Genomic DNA, 15,050 nt, shown 5'->3' on the forward strand with positions numbered 1-15,050 from the left:
GTAACTCCGTCCTGCATCTGAGTCAAAAGGAAAAAGCGTCAGGCGCACTCTCTTAGCTTTTCGGGGAACACCTCCTGTTCTTGTCCCTCTCTCTTTTCATTTGAACTCACCCTCGACCTCTTTATTTCCTCCAAAGAATCACATTATTATTATTACTCTGTTTGGAATGCGTGTTGTTGTTTTTTTTAAAATATCTCGTTTGTGTGCAATTCCAATAAGACGTGTTTAAAATGCCTAAAAGAGTGAAGCGGAATATAGGATTGAAATGATCTTGTACTCCATTCTGACCTCTTCTTTTTTATTTTGTTTTTCTTGTCTTTGTTTTTTTTTTTTCTGTTGACATATGATGCTGCAATGTTGGCAAAAAAGAACATGTAAAATCCTGTACCATTTATGAAATATGTATAAAAGAGAAATGTAATTCAATTATCAATAAAATCCTTATCCAGGTTTTGGAGAAAGTGGGTCCACGTGCAGTTGTCTGTTGTACTTAAAGTGGAGTTTTGGTGATTAATGGATCTATTGGACATTATTTACAAGAAGCAGCTACAGGTCTTGACCGTGTCCTCCGGGACACAGGACATCCTAAAAGATAAACCTGTGGGGATGAATTCTGCTGCATGCAATAGATACATGACATCCCATGATTGTCAGGATCTGCCCGTATCTGCACAGAGGAAACCAATGTATTCTTTCCTCCTCTTCTTTTTTTTTTTTAAAGAAAATGAAAAGGCTACAAGTGGTTAGCATTTCCTGTGTTTTCAGGGAGAAGACCCATATTCGTGACCCAGTTAGAATAAGGTCCTTTTTGCATGTTCTCCCCTTTTGTGTGTGTGTCGTTCTTTTTTCCCCAGATTTGGGGATTAGGTAAATTGGACATTCTAAATTGACCATAAATGTGAGAGTGTGTAGTTGTTTGTCTCTATGTGGCCTTTTGGTGATGTTTATACCCTGCCTTTCCCCCTATGTCAACAGGGATTGGCACCAGCGCCCCCTGTGACTTTCAGATGAGTGAGTATGAGAGGCTCCAATCTATTCCTTTTTAATATTTTTGATTTATTTCTCTTATTATGTGTACCTACTGTAAAAAAAATAAATTGCAAATAATCCTCAGACGTTTCTGTGCAAACCTCACGCTGGCCCTGGAGGAAAGTGCGATGAGTCTTTGCCAATTGCAAACGACGCCAGGACCAAATGAATGCAAATCTGTGTCACAACAAACCTTTAAAACAATATCAAGATGAAGACAATCTCATTTGAACAAAATGAAAGTATAAAAAGCGATGCAGTTCATGCCGTATGGCTTTTATTCCACGCTGCGGTTATAGTGTTTTAAAGTGCTGATTTGAATCGTATCTTATTTCCAGGAGTAATCACAAAGCAAGAATGGCACGTTCCACCCTATTTCCTCCAGCAGCCTTGCTGAGTAATGCTTCCATCGATTTGATTACATATAAGAAATAAAAACTGTGAGCATCTGGTTAGTTTGGACAGCCTCTAAATGAAACCGTACATGTTGCCTGGTCTGAGCTAGTACTCCAGTAATGAGCTAGATAAGAACACATTCACTCCACGGGCACAGTGTGTCCTCTCACTCAACTCCATGGTCAGACCTGAGTGTGCAAACACTGCTGTTGTCATGAAGTAAGAACACTTTCTGCACAGCACTAAGAAGAGTAATTTGGTTGATTTAAAGCACCTGCAGGTGAACTCAGTGCTGCTAAGTCCTTGTCTTTTAAATGTGGGAGGATCAGGGGAGAGGGGGGGAAAACAAGACGGACAAAAGTATCATCACCACACTTTTTTTTCTTTTTAGCACGACAACAGAAAAAAAAGGGGAAGAGAATGTTTAACAGATTAGGCTGAAACAATAGGAGGACGGTCCCGCTAATGGATTTGGGGAGAAGCAGATCGAGGGGTCAAGGTGAGAAAGACACATGCAGATAAAAGGGATGAAGCAGGAGAGACACGAGCATATTCACCAAGCTTGGATTAAGTGCAGAGCAAATTACATCATGATTGTTTTGGTGATTATCCGTTTGCTGCAGGAGTATCTCGCTGTTGCAGGTGAAGGTGAGTAAAACATGTCTTATGTTGTGCCTGACAAATCCTGTGATTTCTTTGTTCTTTAATCTTTTTTTTTCCTTTTCTTATTATTGTACAATAGATAAAAGGAAAAAGTGGCTGTTTTACCGTCGTTCTCATTTTCATCTAATCCTATTAAATGACCAAAACCACAAATGTGTTTAACCTTTGATATGGATTACAACAAAACATGTCAAGCCAATAGAATTCTTCATTATATTGATATATAATCTATACACAACTATGGCCTAAATTATGGGTCACTTTCATTTTACAAAGGCCAAACACATACATTTATTTTAATGTTATGTGGGTGTCTGTGGTTTTTTTTTATTTGGGGGAGTATTTTAACAGCCTCAGAATGAGAATGTACCATTAACTCAAAAACAAAATCAGTTTCCATTTCCTCTTCTTGAAATTACGTGCCAACAGGATGGATGTGATGAGTTTTAATAGTCTATTGACTAAAGTAGTCGGGCGATTGAAAGAGTTCGATGATTCTAGATGAAGCATCGGGTCAGATTGTTTTTGTAGTATTAAGTTAGAACACGGAAATGCACAGACTATTGTCATCTTTATTTATACGCATTTATATACTGGAACAACAGTAACTGTTTTGTTGTGGTCTTCACGCTCATCTGAACAGATGTGATGTAGGAGTCGGACACAGGTCGAGCGCAGCTCTGCATTTCCCTAAACAGCCATATGAAGCTATTCAAGCCCCATCTGGAAGATTTAAGGCCCCCATTAACATACACCCTCATGAGTCAGCTTTGTTCCTTTGCTCACTCCATGCTGCTTGAGGGGCTGCACAGTTGGTCAATTCTACGTTCCCAAAACTGGTCGTTTATTCTGTAAGCTTAAGTGGACCCGAGCCATGGATTGATCCTTCTACTTTTACTGGAGCAGCAGGTTTGGACAAGATCGACTGTCCATGAGTGGATGGAAGGAAGAAAATGCAGTGACATCATTTATGGTCATAAAATGTGTTCCATTGCACAAAAAAACAACTTATTTGTATGTATCTAAGCTGCAGATTATCTTTATAAACGGAATAGTGTGTTTTCCTGTTTGCTTGTGTTATTAAGGACAGGAACAGGTCTTGTGACTGTAACTCTCTCGTCGAAATTGTTTTCATTAAAGATGAAACAGTTAAATTCTGCCGACTTTAACTCTGTTTACTTGTCATTAGGCATTTTTATGTCACTGCCTCTGGTGTTTCCTCATTTGCTGTAGCGCGTAACTGTTAAATATAAATTATGAACGTTATACATCCAAACTGTTGCCAAATGAGTTCACACAGTGGTGATGAAGCCTGGCAGCTCAATATAGCCACGTTTTATTGTCATGTCTCAACACAGTGACGCATTTTTTACCAATGACTAATAGGCGGAAGAAGAAGAACATTGCGCTAGTAAAGCAGTATATCTGCATACAATAATCATTTTTCAGGGTGCGCTACTTGACGTTCACCCATTCCTGTGAGAGTCGTGTGTTTGTTTCCAATGTCTATCATTGTTAAACAAGAACAATATCTATCAGGCAGATGAGCCACTGTGGCGCCCCCTAAAGGGAGAAGCTGGAAGAAGCAGCATGTTTCTTCCAGTAATGTTTACATTCAATACCAAATTAAAGGGACTGTGTGCTTGAAGTTTAAATCATTCAATAAGTATTTGAATCAATAGATGTTGTGAACATTATTAACATATTAATAATACCAACAGAAATAAATGCTTCATAGGGGCACTTATTTTTTTTTCCCCACTTCAAGCACTGAGAAGTTTCAGAAGTGGCTTCTATTGCTAAAAACAAATCAGGAACGTTCAGTTTGGCTGCTCAGTCGTATTTTAATCATGATCACAGTTTTGGCTTCTCATAAACGTGTTCCTGCTCCGATATTGAAATTGCTAAGCGCTCCCTAAACAACTTTCCTGACAGGGGAGTTTGATTGAGGACGAGTGATTAATAAATGAAAAGCTGTGAACCTTAACTACATCGGTGGTTACTGCTCCACTGATGTGTTACTGTCTGTATGTGCCGCCGCTTGACTGCTGTCATGTTCTCTCTGTGCTCTGGCCTGTCAAACAAGATGCTTGACTGCTGAGCTGATCGACCTCACGCTGTTTCTTCATCCCAGAAGCTTCTTACCGGTGCCCAGCGTTATCCTCTCGAATCATCATTCATGTCTATTTGTTTTACCTCTACCTCTTAATTACGATGTTGCCAGGGCCTGACAAAGTGAGATCACTGATGCTTTTGCTGCAGTTTGTTTACTCTGCACGCTCTTTCTCCTGATCTTGCACAAGCTCCTGATTCTGGCAAAACATGCCGGATAAATGTTGGCTTTTAGTTCAATTAGGATCGACTGTGTGTATCATGACGACTCAAAGGTTTGCTTCATTGTACAAAAACAAGGAACAGGTTAAAGGATTTATTGCTTGTCTGTAGACTGAGCAGACAGTGACATTTTCCCCAAAGTAACTAATAGTGTTATTCTCCATCAAAATCACTGCTAAAGCCTTTATTCAGATGACAAACAGACGTCTTCTCTCATACAGTGGTTCTTAATAATGCACATAATGTTATTTCAGAGATTTATGTTTTTGCTGGATCTGAAAACTGTCAGAATGAGAACAGGCAAAGGACTTGGTTTGTTGTCTTTTCTTCATTGTTTGGATGAAGTAACCAGGGAGTGTTAAGCTCTGAATCTAAACTGTAACCAGAGGTGCAGCTTGGGGCCCCGAGCCGACCGATAGGGGGCCCCCTGAAACCTCCCTAAAGGGGCCCCACCTCACTTTAACCTGTGTGGTTATCGTTCTGCAAGTTGGAAAATGAAGAGGATTATTTACAGTGTAATGCGTATCTTTTTTACTCAGTTTATATATGTTTTTTCAGTTCTTTACAGTATTTCATTGTTCTATATATTTATATTGTTTTATAATGTGGGTTCTTTACAGTGTAATGTATTTTTTTTTACTAAGTTTATATAGTTTTTTAAAAGCTATTTACAGTATTTTATTGTTCTTTACGTTTATATTTTCACATACTTTTTAATTACAAGGTTTTTCCATGTTATTTCATTCATTTTGAAAAAAATATATTTTGAACTCATACATTTTTCGTTGTGTCGGATTATTTGTAACATAATGGTGATGAACACTGGTTGGAAGGGCCCCCTGGGAATTTTTGCTTAGGGCCCCTACAGACTCTAGAATCGCCTCTGACCGTAACTCTCTGCTTTATCTGTTTCTGCACTGACTCCCTGTTTTATCCTCCATATTTTTTAAATACACATTTACATAATGTTTTTATTAAGTATATATACAAGGTTATAGGCAAGGTTTATTTTATTAATAGTGGGATTGTCAAATGTAGATAGATGCGGATAATAGAGTACAGATAACATGAATAACATTTAAGAAATATTTTTGAAATCTCAGCCTTGGACCCGTGCTCTGCCTACATCAGCCTGAACGAGCCGTGGAGGAACACAGAGTACCACGTGAACCAGTCGTCCGGAGTGCCTCTGTGCGACAGCCACATGTCTGGAGAATGGTACCGCTTCACTGGCATGGCTGGGGATGCCATGCCCACCTTCTGCATATCTGAGAACCACTGCGGCACGCACGCTCCAGTCTGGCTCAGTGGCAGCCATCCTCGACCCCAGGACGGCATCGTGACCCTGTCTGTGTGCGCCAGCTACAATGACAACTGCTGCCAGTGGAACGCCAGTGTAGACGTGAAGGCCTGTGCTGCTGGGGGATACTTTGTCTACCGTCTGCCCAGACCCTCAGTCTGCTTCCATGTTTACTGTGGCTGTGAGTGGACCTGTCTGTATAAATTTTTTTTTTTTTCTTACACCTGTGTGACTTTTCACTTTTCATGTGTCTATGTTGCACAGACTTCTACGATATCTGTGATGAGGTGGACTGTGCAGGTCCCACGTGTCCTGAGTCCGACTGTCGCTGTGCACCTGGAACTGTGCTGGGACCAGACGGACAGACGTGCCTGGGTGAGACACAGACGGAGACAGAGGGGTGAAGAGAGATGACAGATAACAATGACAACAAAAGATATTGCAGATAAGCCAGAGTGGATGTGACTTGGAAGTTCATTCTAAAAAAAAAAAATAAATAACAAGAGAACTCGAGACAGACTTGCTATTCTTAATATTCAACATGCAGCACAATTTGCAAAGATGACAAAAGCCTAAAGTAGATATAATGTGCAGATACACTATATTATGTGTATACATCATTTCACCTGCAGCTTTTTGAATGCTTTAAAAATTAATCTTATTCTTTATTTGCATTTAAATCATCCTGTCAGGAATTTAAACAATAAACCCTCTAAACACTGGTTCAGATCCCAGGTTTCACAGAGAGCCTTTCTTTTTCTTTTTTCCTTGACAGAGTCTCACACATTATGACAAGTATCAATACTCATATTGGTATCAAACTGACAAAATACAACATACAAGGACAATCAAATAGCAAAGAGGTGAAATAATATTATTTGTAGATCTAATTAGTAATAGTAATAGAGAAAAATAGAGAAATAAAACTAAAAACACCCTCTACCCCAGTTGAACCGAGACTGTAGTCTCACCTTTCCAAATACGTTATAACAGGTGACCATTTTTCAAGATACAAGTCAGAGGTGGAGTTTGTTTGTTCTCTATGGTGGGTTCTCCTCCAGCTTCCTCCCACAGTCCAATATACATGCAGACTGGGGATAAGGGTAATTGGACATTAAATTGACCGTAGGTGTTAGTGTTATAGTTGAGGTCTGTATGACCCTGCAGTGGACTGTCGACCTTTCCAGTGTGTACCCTGCCTTTTGCCCTTTTTCAGCCGAGCTGGCTCCAGCTCCCCCCACGATTCTGAATTACAATTTAAGTTACTTTAACTTTAATCTACCCATTAATTTGGAAATGCTTAAATGTCCCGTTTGGTTTACTAATTATAAACACTCTTAATTGTAGTCCAGGTGTCTCAGCTGACAAACGATCTGGATCTAGTTGGCCTCATGAGGATTTGTTTCCTTCTCGGGACACAATTATTATTTGTCAAATTTTTGGGTAAATCTCCAGGGAGTCTATGACAATCTGTGTGTGTAGTGTGTGTGTGCGTGTGTAGTGTGGACAGTACACCTAATGATGTGTGACAGGCATGCAGTGGGAACCTGGGCAGCTTGCAAACTGCCATTATCTCATTATTCACCCATCAAGCTAATCTGTCTCCCCCTGTCTTAAAAATTACTTTCTAATTTTTCCATCCTCATTCCTTTTTCTTCTTTTTTTTTTACCCTCTCTGTCTTGCACTATTCCATCCCTTATATTCTGTGACGACCCCTAGAGAAGGAGAAGTCAGAGGACAAAAAAAACCCCATCGTTTATCATATACAGTATATACAGCAGGGGTCTCAAACTCAAATGGCCTGGGGGCCAATGCGCATCTATTGTGGTCAAGCGGGGGGTCGGCCTGGAGAACAAAAAGTGGGGGAAAACTGTACACAATATTGCATCATGATATCACACGTATACTATATGTAATACTATTTATGATGTAAAATTAATATATTAATATAAAAAAAAAACATTTATTTTAAATTACATTAATAAAAGTGTGGACAACTGTATTTAAAATTCATACCAGGAGCTGTTTCGGCCACTACCATTCCATTCGTGGCTTGGGCCCTAACAGGTGTATTTATATATATAATTGAATGTTGTATATGATACAGTTAATATTGGGATAATTATGACCAAATGTCTTATTATTACTGTTATACAAAATCCAATGTTTAATGTTCACGCAAACATATTATATTCTATCACCTCGCTGGCAGCTGTGCCTAAGCTACACACTGTGTTTAAAAGACGGTGAGGTCATGGGCCATGTTTTCATTATAACGTGATATTAAGTGGGGGGCCACATGTAATCGATTGGGGGGCCCGCATGTGGCCCCCGGGCCTCCAGTTGGAGACCCCTGATATACAGTATGTATTTGTCTGCTCAGTGTTATAAACTGTGTTTCAAACTCCTTTAAAGCTGATTTATCAACCTCTTCCCACTAACTGCATTGCCTTGTGGTAATAAACTCCATCCATCTGGCAGTCAGTCGATTAAAACAAGACCGATCGGATACTAATGCCTGACCCAGGTGTGGTGTGTGCTCTGTGTTCAGACGTGAATGAGTGCGAGAAGGGCAACGGTGGCTGTGCCGAGGTGTGTGTGAACACCAAAGGCTCCAGCCGCTGTGACTGCAGACCGGGCCGCGTGCTGGCCGAGGACGGACGCCGCTGCAAAGGTACGTTTGTAATTCTACTGAGATAGGTGAACCCAAGCAAGGGGACACACACTGTGTCCTCAATCTTCTTCTCTCTGTGTGTGTTGTCTCACGCAGAGATAGAAGGCTGTCATGTTAACAATGGAGGCTGCAGCCATGGCTGCTCCACACTGCTCGACTCATATCGGTGCCACTGTCCCAGAGGGCTGGAGCTGGGAGAGGATAGACGCACATGTCAGGGTGAGAGTGTTTTCTGTGTGCACGTGTGTGTGATTATTATTGTTTAGATAAATTCACAGCAAAGCAAGTTGACATCAATATATTTTTTATATTAGTTTTTCTGTCTGTTTCTCTGTCTCTGTTTCGGTTTTTGTGAGTAGTCTAATTAAAAAAGTTAAGAATGGAGTTTGGTGAAATTTTCCCTAAGAAACCCTAAGAAATTATTCAGTTTTGTGATGATCCAGATATATAAAAAAACATTTGTTGTCCTTGCTAGAGGTTCATGATAATTTTGTAAAAAAAAGTCATTATTGAGATGAAAATGTATTTTGTAATGGATTATGTATAATATTTCTGGACCTTGATCCATGTTGTGGGAAAATGAGCAGCCTTCATAAAAGTTTATGGCCTCGGAGTGTTTTTTTTCCCCCTAGTTTTAACCACGTGCAGGATTATTTATGAGTTAATCAAAAGTGTCACTTTTCATTCCTGCAGTGCCAGTCCAGTGTGATCCCAGCTCTATTACCGTGTCAGTCCCTAAGGACCTTGTGGGAGGACTTGAGCTCTTCCTGTCCAACTCGTCTTGTCGAGGTGTCTCCAACGGCACGCACATCAATCTCAACTTCAGCCTGAAGACCTGCGGCACAGTGGTGGAGGTCAGAGACATGGAGTACATTTTTATTTCATTGTAATTCAAAAGTGTGTCGTGTGTGAGGTTGTCACCAAAAAAAAGCTGTGAAGTGATGTAAATGTTGACCTGCCCCAGGTGACAGATGACAAGATTGTGGGAACCAACCTGGTGACGGGCCTTCCTAGGAGCAACCCGGGCAGCAGCAGAGACGTGATAGTCCGCACCAGCAAGTTACTGCTCCCAGTCACCTGTGAGTTCCCCAGGGAGTACCACGTGTCAGACAGGTACCAGGCAAGTGTGCGCAGCTCTGCCCTGAAGCTGGCAGGCCACAGCGAGGGAATCTTCCCCTTCTCTTTGGAGCTCTTCAAGAACGCAGAGTTTTCAGAGTCCTACCGAACCCCACCTCAGCTCCGCCTGCACGACTCCCTGTTCTTCGGTGTGGAGCCCAAGGAGCGAGTGGAGGGCCTCTCTGCACTGGTGGAGAGCTGCTTCGCCACACCAGGCCCTAAAGCTGACCAGGCTCTTAAGTATTACCTCATCAAAGATGGGTGAATATTTTTTTTTTATCAGTTTTAATGCCACATCTCATGCTACCTTAGTGTGACCATACCAGTTGATCTGTACCGTCAAATTATAAAATAGAGAAACAATAGTAATGCATGCAACTACAGTCCAAGAAAAGTAAACATTGATTAGGTCTTCCTAAAAAAATAATACCATTACAAAACCTGCAGTGTGTCCTCCAATGCAGGTTTTTTTTTTTTTTTTACCATCTTAAGAGTCGGCATCGCCCTGAACAAGGATCCGTTGAAAATATTTGCAAACTTCTAATGGAATAATTTTAATGAATTTTTGAAAATCAGGAAATGATCCATTTGCCATGATGCACTTTGACAGTGAGCTGACTTTAGTCTCAAAAACCAAAAGTATCTCAGAATAACTTAAAATTTGCCATCATAATAGTTGGCATCGCCCTGAACAAGGATCCTTTGAAAATATTTGCAAACCTCTAAAGGAATAATATTTATTTATTTTTGAAATTCAGGAAATTTGACACTGACAGTGAGCTGACTTTCTTCTCAAAAACAAAAAGTATCTCAGAATGACTTGAAATTTACCATCATAATCGTCGGCATTGCCCTGAACAAGGATCCGTTGAAAATATATGCAAACCTCTTAAGGAATCATTTTCATGAATTTTTGAAATTCAGGAAATTTGACACTGCACTTTGACAGTGAGCTGACTTTCTTCTCAAAAACAAAAAGTATCTCAGAATGACTTGAAATTTACCATGATGACAGTCAGCATCACCCTGGACAAGGATCTGTTGAAAATATTTGCAAACCTCTTAAGGAATAATTTTAAATAATTTTTGAAAATCAGGAAATGATCCATTTGCCATGATGCACTTTGACAGTGAGCTGACTTTCTTCTCGAAAAAACAAAAAGTGTCTCAGAATGACTTGAAATTTACCATCATAATAGTCGGCATCGCCCTGAACAAGGATCCGTTGAAAATATTTGCAAACCTCTTAAGGAACAATTTTAATGAATTTTTGAATATCAGGAAATTTGACACTGCACTTTGACAGTGAGCTGACTTTCTTCTCGAAAACAAAAAGTATCTCAGAATGACTTGAAATTTACCATCATAATAGTCGGCATCGCCCTGAACAAGGATCCGTTAAAAATATTTGCAAACCTCTTAAGGAATAATTTTAATGAATTTTTGAAAATCAGGAAATGATCCATTTGCCATGATGCACTTTGACAGTGAGCTGACTTTCTTCTCGAAAACAAAAAGTATCTCAGAATGACTTGAAATTTACAATCATAATAGTCGGCATCGCCCTGAACAAGGATCCGTTGAAAATATTTGCAAACCTCTTAAGGAACAATTTTTATGAATTTTTGAAATTCTGGAAATTTGACACTTTGCACTTTGACGGTGAGCTGACTTTCTTCTCAAAAACAAAAAGTATCTCAGAATGACTTGAAATTTACCATCATAATAGTCGGCATCGCCCTGAACAAGGATCCTTTGAAAATATTTGCAAACCTCTTCAGGAATAATATTTATTTATTTTTAAAATTCAGGAAATTTGACACTGACAGTGAGCTGACTTTTTTCTCCAATACAAAAAGTATCTCAGAATGACTTGAAATTTACCATCATAATAGTCGGCATCACCCTGAACAAGGATCCTTTGAAAATATTTGCAAACCTCTTAAGGAATAATTTTAATGAATTTTTGAAAATCAGGAAATGATCCATTTGCCATGATGCACTTTGACAGTGAGCTGACTTTCTTCTCGAAAACAAAAAGTATCTCAGAATGACTTGAAATTTACCATCATAATAGTCGGCATCGCCCTGAACAAGGATCCGTTGAAAATATTTGCAAACCTCTTAAGGAACAATTTTTATGAATTTTTGAAATTCAGGAAATTTGACACTTTGCACTTTGACAGTGAGCTGACTTTCTTCTCAAAAACAAAAAGTATCTCAGAATGACTTGAAATTTACCATCATAATCGTCGGCATTGCCCTGAACAAGGATCCGTTGAAAATATATGCAAACCTCTTCAGGAATCATTTTCATGAATTTTTGAAATTCAGGAAATTTGACACTTTGCACTTTGACTTTGAGCTGACTTTCTTCTCAAAAACAAAAAGTATCTCAGAATGACTTGAAATTTACCATCATAATAGTCGGCATCGCCCTGAACAAGGATCCGTTAAAAATATTTGCAAACCTCTTCAGGAATAATATTTATTTATTTTTAAAATTCAGGAAATTTGACACTGACAGTGAGCTGACTTTTTTCTCCAATACAAAAAGTATCTCAGAATGACTTGAAATTTACCATCATAATAGTCGGCATCGCCCTGAACAAGGATCCGTTGAAAATATTTGCAAACCTCTTAAGGAACAATTTTTATGAATTTTTGAAATTCAGGAAATTTGACACTTTGCACTTTGACAGTGAGCTGACTTTCTTCTCGAAAACAAAAAGTATCTCAGAATGACTTGAAATTTACCATCATAATAGTCGGCATCGCCCTGAACAAGGATCCTTTGAAAATATTTGCAAACCTCTTAAGGAATAATTTTAATGAATTTTTGAAAATCAGGAAATGATCCATTTGCCATGATGCACTTTGACAGTGAGCTGACTTTCTTCTCAAAAACAAAAAGTATCTCAGAATGACTTGAAATTTACCATCATAATAGTCGGCATCGCCCTGAACAAGGATCCGTTGAAAATATTTGCAAACCTCTTAAGGAACAATTTTTTTGAATTTTTGAAATTCAGGAAATTTGACACTTTGCACTTTGACAGTGAGCTGACTTTCTTCTCAAAAACAAAAAGTATCTCAGAATGACTTGAAATTTACCATCATAATAGTCGGCATCGCCCTGAACAAGGATCCTTTGAAAATATTTGCAAACCTCTTAAGGAATAATATTTATTTATTTTTAAAATTCAGGAAATTTGACACTGACAGTGAGCTGACTTTTTTCTCCAATACAAAAAGTATCTCAGAATGACTTGAAATTTACCATCATAATAGTCGGCATCGCCCTGAACAAGGATCCGTTGAAAATATTTGCAAACCTCTTAAGGAACAATTTTTATGAATTTTTGAAATTCTGGAAATTTGACACTTTGCACTTTGACGGTGAGCTGACTTTCTTCTCAAAAACAAAAAGTATCTCAGAATGACTTGAAATTTACCATCATAATAGACGGCATCGCCCTGAACAAGGATCCTTTGAAAATATTTGCAAACCTCTTCAGGAATAATATTTATTTATTTTTAAAATTCAGGAAATTTGACACTGACAGTGAGCTGACTTTTTTCTCCAATACAAAAAGTATCTCAGAATGACTTGAAATTTACCATCATAATAGTCGGCATCACCCTGAACAAGGATCCTTTGAAAATATTTGCAAACCTCTTAAGGAATAATTTTAATGAATTTTTGAAAATCAGGAAATGATCCATTTGCCATGATGCACTTTGACAGTGAGCTGACTTTCTTCTCGAAAACAAAAAGTATCTCAGAATGACTTGAAATTTACCATCATAATAGTCGGCATCGCCCTGAACAAGGATCCGTTGAAAATATTTGCAAACCTCTTAAGGAACAATTTTTATGAATTTTTGAAATTCAGGAAATTTGACACTTTGCACTTTGACAGTGAGCTGACTTTCTTCTCAAAAACAAAAAGTATCTCAGAATGACTTGAAATTTACCATCATAATCGTCGGCATTGCCCTGAACAAGGATCCGTTGAAAATATATGCAAACCTCTTAAGGAATCATTTTCATGAATTTTTGAAATTCAGGAAATTTGACACTTTGCACTTTGACTTTGAGCTGACTTTCTTCTCAAAAACAAAAAGTATCTCAGAATGACTTGAAATTTACCATCATAATAGTCGGCATCGCCCTGAACAAGGATCCGTTGAAAATATTTGCAAACCTCTTCAGGAATAATATTTATTTATTTTTAAAATTCAGGAAATTTGACACTGACAGTGAGCTGACTTTTTTCTCCAATACAAAAAGTATCTCAGAATGACTTGAAATTTACCATCATAATAGTCGGCATCGCCCTGAACAAGGATCCGTTGAAAATATTTGCAAACCTCTTAAGGAACAATTTTTATGAATTTTTGAAATTCAGGAAATTTGACACTTTGCACTTTGACAGTGAGCTGACTTTCTTCTCGAAAACAAAAAGTATCTCAGAATGACTTGAAATTTACCATCATAATAGTCGGCATCGCCCTGAACAAGGATCCTTTGAAAATATTTGCAAACCTCTTAAGGAATAATTTTAATGAATTTTTGAAAATCAGGAAATGATCCATTTGCCATGATGCACTTTGACAGTGAGCTGACTTTCTTCTCAAAAACAAAAAGTATCTCAGAATGACTTGAAATTTACCATCATAATAGTCGGCATCGCCCTGAACAAGGATCCGTTGAAAATATTTGCAAACCTCTTAAGGAACAATTTTTTTGAATTTTTGAAATTCAGGAAATTTGACACTTTGCACTTTGACAGTGAGCTGACTTTCTTCTCAAAAACAAAAAGTATCTCAGAATGACTTGAAATTTACCATCATAATAGTCGGCATCGCCCTGAACAAGGATCCTTTGAAAATATTTGCAAACCTCTTAAGGAATAATATTTATTTATTTTTAAAATTCAGGAAATTTGACACTGACAGTGAGCTGACTTTTTTCTCCAATACAAAAAGTATCTCAGAATGACTTGAAATTTACCATCATAATAGTCGGCATCGCCCTGAACAAGGATCCGTTGAAAATATTTGCAAACCTCTTAAGGAACAATTTTTATGAATTTTTGAAATTCAGGAAATTTGACACTTTGCACTTTGACAGTGAGCTGACTTTCTTCTCAAAAACAAAAAGTATCTCAGAATGACTTGAAATTTACCATCATAATCGTCGGCATTGCCCTGAACAAGGATCCGTTGAAAATATATGCAAACCTCTTAAGGAATCATTTTCATGAATTTTTGAAATTCAGGAAATTTGACACTTTGCACTTTGACTTTGTGCTGACTTTCTTCTCAAAAACAAAAAGTATCTCAGAATGACTTAAAATTTACCATCATAATAGTCGGCATCGCCCTGAACAAGGATCCTTTGAAAATATTTGCAAACCTCTTCAGGAATAATATTTATTTATTTTTGAAATTCAGGAAATTTGACACTGACAGTGAGCTGACTTTTTTCTCCAATACAAAAAGTATCTCAGAATGACTTGAAATTTACCATC

At 38.2% G+C, this 15,050-nt stretch overlaps 1 protein-coding gene across 1 annotated transcript in view; it reads left to right on the forward strand.

Annotated features, from left to right (window-relative positions):
* Positions 1 to 2,015: 2,015 nt before the first annotated feature.
* Positions 2,016 to 15,050, forward strand: part of oit3 (oncoprotein induced transcript 3) — a gene marked incomplete at both ends in the record, with an annotated part of 29,880 nt that continues 16,845 nt past the window's right edge. The window contains 7 exons of the mRNA XM_083897698.1: positions 2,016 to 2,073; positions 5,526 to 5,903; positions 5,987 to 6,097; positions 8,275 to 8,397; positions 8,494 to 8,616; positions 9,091 to 9,251; positions 9,362 to 9,774. Coding sequence (XP_083753824.1) covers positions 2,016 to 2,073; positions 5,526 to 5,903; positions 5,987 to 6,097; positions 8,275 to 8,397; positions 8,494 to 8,616; positions 9,091 to 9,251; positions 9,362 to 9,774 — 1,367 coding nt within the window. The remainder of the gene's footprint in view (positions 2,074 to 5,525; positions 5,904 to 5,986; positions 6,098 to 8,274; positions 8,398 to 8,493; positions 8,617 to 9,090; positions 9,252 to 9,361; positions 9,775 to 15,050) is intronic.

Source organism: Microchirus variegatus (genome assembly GCF_963457635.1).
Source record: "Microchirus variegatus genome assembly, chromosome: 11".
NCBI lineage: Eukaryota > Metazoa > Chordata > Actinopteri > Pleuronectiformes > Soleidae > Microchirus > Microchirus variegatus.